Source organism: Octopus bimaculoides, chromosome 10 (genome assembly GCF_001194135.2).
Source record: "Octopus bimaculoides isolate UCB-OBI-ISO-001 chromosome 10, ASM119413v2, whole genome shotgun sequence".
Lineage (NCBI taxonomy): Eukaryota > Metazoa > Mollusca > Cephalopoda > Octopoda > Octopodidae > Octopus > Octopus bimaculoides.
In genome coordinates, this window is record NC_068990.1 from 1,730,033 (window position 1) to 1,734,603 (window position 4,571).

Genomic DNA, 4,571 nt, shown 5'->3' on the forward strand with positions numbered 1-4,571 from the left:
TGTAAGGTTTTCGAGCGAGATCGTTGCCAGTGCCCCTGGACTGGCTCTTGTGCGGGTGGCACATAAAAGACACCATTTCGAGCGTGGCCGTTTTCGTTAGGAAGGGCATCCAGCTGTAGAAACTCTGCCAAATTAGATTGGAGCCTGGTGTAGCCATGCGGTTGCACCAGTCCTCAGTCAAATCGTCCAACCCATGCTAGCATGGAAAGCGGACGTTAAACGATGATGATGATGGTGATGATTCCCCTCTCAGATTCACACACTTATTGCAGCAGTCCTCCAGTTTTTCTAAGCCCTGTAAAAGAACTTTGAAAGTTGCACCTTCAACCAGGCCTTTCATGATACCCTTAAAGCGAGGAACTTTTCAGCACCCTTTGTATGTTTATACAAATTTGTGTTGTGCTAAGTTAACTTTGGTACTTGTCAGCTATGATTGATTAGCAGTCCAATGATCAAAGATATTCTTATTGTGACCACTGCATCAATTTAAAGTAGCTGTAGAATAATTATCTAGGACTTCATTATAAGCTGACCATGCATCTGTACATGTGTGTGTAGTCGTACACAATAGCTCTCAAGCAAACTGTTAGCTGCCCATGCATGTATGTTTCTTCTCTCCATGACAACAATGTTTATCTAAAGGAAAGATTGCTGACTTGATGTAATACAACTTGGCACCAGAACTGTCACTGGCATTGCTGTTAGATTGCAAAGTGCTGGAAACGATACTACAAGGTATCTGTTTTGATGCCCTGACATTTCTGCCAATTCCCCACCTTAGATTTGGTACTCTGCTATCATCCTCAAAAGGCTGAAAAGTTGACTGCAATAAGATTGGGACTCAGAGTACAAAGCAATTGGACAAATATTGGTTTTAAATTTTGGCACAAGACCAGCAGGTTTGAGGGAGGAGTTTAAGTTGATTAAATCAACCCCAGTGTTCAACTGGTACTTATTTTATCAACCCCTAAAGAATGAAAAGCAAAGTCAACCCTGGCAGAATTCAAACTCAGAATGTAAAAAAACAGATGAAATACCAAAAGTGTTTCACCTGGCATACAAATGATTCTACCAGCTCACCACCTTCATTGGGACAAATATCCAAGCTCTAATTCTGCTGCCAGAAGCACAGTATTATCTGATATATTTTCCCTTCTTTTTCTTCTTTTGATTTTTTTTCCCGGACACTAGTGTGCAGTTTGACATAAAATTTAGTCTGCAATTTCTAGCAGGCCATGTACCTACATAGATGACCAACTCAGATCATTTGTTATTTTTTTTATTTTTATTTATTTTTATTTTGATATCAGATAAAATTGTAGTTGCTTATTACTCAGAGCAGTGAACTTTATCTTTCAGCTTTTGTGGAGGTCAGTAAAATAAAGTACAATTCAAGTACAAGTCACAGCATCACCTTAACCCCCTCTCTTTAAAATTGCTGGCTTTACACCTAAATCAGAATTTTCATAACAGTCACCTTTCTTGCATACACTGTTTCTTCTGATGCCGAGTTCCTTTGTCGGTTTTCTTGTTCTCAGCTCTCAGAGCATAGCCACCCTTCTACAGTTATTTCATATCTTATTGCCTTGCTTCGCTTCACTACAAAGCTTTGAGAGAAATTAGAGAGAAAAGGAAGGAGAAAGTGTGTAAAATGAAATATTGCATGAATAATGGAATTGGTGATGACTCTTTCATCAATAAGGTGATCGTCACAAGCACATTATGTATCAGCACCTTCACAAACCCAAGCTTTTCATGTTGCCTGGACTAATTCTCAAAGCCTAATTGATGACAGTGTTTGCAGCTTTAAGGTGCTTGTAATACCGTTCTCACTGATGAATAAAGAAAAAGAAACCAACAAAAAAGCCTAAGCAGAAGAAAACAACATATAAGATAGCAGGAAGTGATGCAAGTTGATGTGTGCAACATTTCTTTTTAAATTATCTTAGGAGTAATCAACTCCATTTGAACAATTTCTTAATTAAATCCATCACATTATGATTGATTTTTGTTTCTTTTTTGTTTTCTAGTTATGATTGGTACTGGCAGAATGCAGACAATGAATTTATAGAAGTATGTTCCAAAAGTGGGAAAGTGTTGGCAAATGAATCACTGGTATGTTCTTTTCACTTTTGTTTTCTGGCTATTATATCCTTAAGCTAACAGTTGTAGTCAGAGGACATGGATTTGAAAGGATCAAAGTTCTCTTCATTAAGGTTTAGGGTTAGGGTTGGGGTTAGGATAGGAAACATTGTTTAGATCAATGTTTCTCAACCATTTTTTTTCTATCTATTGACCCCTTTGATTACTATTTTATTCTGGTGGACACCAATAATTTTATAGAAGCTTCTTTCATAATTCCCATTTTGTTTTTCACACAGTAATTTGTGTAAGCTGAACTTTGTAAAATGCTAGAGAAAGAAACTTACATGTACATACATTTAAATACATACATTTAAAGCAATACATACCTATACATACATTTAAAGAAAATTTTTTCAGGGGCCCTTAAAATACTTTTGTGGATCCTCAGTTTGCAATTTTGTCGCATGGATCCCATCAAAATCTATAAACCCTCAGGGGCCATATTGATCCCCAGTTGAAAACCACTGGTTTAGGGAGAGAACATACCACTCTCGTGGGTGGGAGTCATTGCTCGTATGGAGAGCAACCAAATACAAAAAGTACTCTTTTATAGGAAGCTAACATATAGCTGGCATTCTTAAAGAGACCAAAACAAGAGATATGAGAACATCTTGAAATCCCACCTCAAATCAGGTGATATCTTCACAGATGATTGGGAAGGTCTGTACTTATTCACTTCAAAGTGGTAACCGAAAAGTTATGTCTGAATAAAGGGATTTGAACATCATCATCATCATCATCATCATTTAACTTCCGCTTTCCATGCTAGCATGGGTTGGACGATTTGACCGAGGACTGGCAAGCCAGAAGGCTACACCAGGCTCCAATCTGATCTGGCAAAGTTTCTACAGCTGGATGCTCTTCCTAACACCAACCACTCCGAGAGTGTAGTGGGTGCTTTTACGTGCCACCGGCACGAGGGCCAGTCAGGCGATAATGGCAACGGCCACGCTCAAAAATGTGTTTTTTACATGCCACCTGCACGGGAGCTAGTCCAGGGCACTGGCAATTATCTCGCTTGAATGATTTTCTAATGTGCCACCAAAACAAGTGCTAGAAGGCAATGCTGGTAACGATTATGCTCCAATGGTGCTATTTACGGGCCACTAGCACAGAAGCGAGACAGCTGCTCTGGCAATGAACATGCTCAACAGCCATATTAATCAGTTACATGACTGTCATACATCTTACTATGCTAAAATTTTAGACAAACTCATCACATGTAACAAATACATCTGTTTGATCTCTCAGCATCAACACCAGAGACAGATATGTCTAGTTATTTGTTGCTGATGTTAAAGCAACAAAAAAATTTATTTAATGTATAGACAAAGTGAATCCATGAGGTCATGATGACTTAGTTTATTATTATATTGCATGTGTATGTGTGGATATGTATACAAGTTGTGTCTGTGTGCAGATATGCTTGTCTGAGTGTATGTGTGTCGCTTTTGGAACTTGATTTAAATTTCATGATAAAAATTGAAATTATTAAAATTCAGTATCTGCTATTTTAATTGTGAATGATAAGTGAATGTATTTTAACTTCATCTGTTTTTCCTGTTTATACAAATTTGCTTCCCCCATTTTTTCACCCTCTCTGTATGTGAGTCTGTGTGTGTGTGTGTGTGTGGGTGTGTGTGCGTGTGTGTGCGTGCGTGTGTGTGTGTGAGTGTGCGTGCACGTGTATATACACATATACTCATAAATACATATGCACACATACATATATTTATATATATGTAGGTGCAGGAGTGGTTGTATGGTAAAAACTTGCTTCTCATCCGCATGGTTCCTGGTTCAGTTCCACTGCATGGCACCTTGGGCAAGTGTCTTCTTCTATACCCTTGGGCCGACTGGAGCCTTGTGAGTGAATTTGGTAGACACAAACTGAAAGAAGCCTATTGTCTATATATATATATATATATGTGTGTGTGTGTGTGTGTGTTTGTGTGTCTGTGTTTGTTCCCCACCATTGCTTGATAACTGATGTTGGTGTGTTCGCATCTCTATAACTTAGTGGTGTGGCAAAAGAGACTGATAGAATAAGTACTAGGCTTACAAAGAATAAGTCCTGGGGTCAATTTGCTTGACTAAAGGCGGTGCTCCAGCATGGCCACAGTCAAATGACTGATATAAGTAAAAGAATAAAGGAATAAAAGAATATATTTATATACATACGTACACACATACATACATACATACATACATACATACTTACATATATATATTTACACACACACACACCCATATATGGATCTATGAGTGTGTATATATAAATATATATACATATATGTGTGTAGATATATATGTATATATATATACATATATGTATGTGTATTGTGTATATATATATTTATATATGCATATGTATATATATATATATATATATATATATATATGTGTGTGTGTGTGTGTATATATAT

At 37.4% G+C, this 4,571-nt stretch overlaps 1 protein-coding gene across 1 annotated transcript in view; it reads left to right on the top strand.

Moving 5' to 3' along the window:
• LOC106867322 (cilia- and flagella-associated protein 65) overlaps positions 1 to 4,571 on the top strand; it is a 720,747-nt gene that overhangs the window by 217,188 nt on the left and 498,988 nt on the right. Inside the window, exon 14 of the mRNA XM_052971190.1 lies at positions 2,031 to 2,115. Coding sequence (XP_052827150.1) covers positions 2,031 to 2,115 — 85 coding nt within the window. The remainder of the gene's footprint in view (positions 1 to 2,030; positions 2,116 to 4,571) is intronic.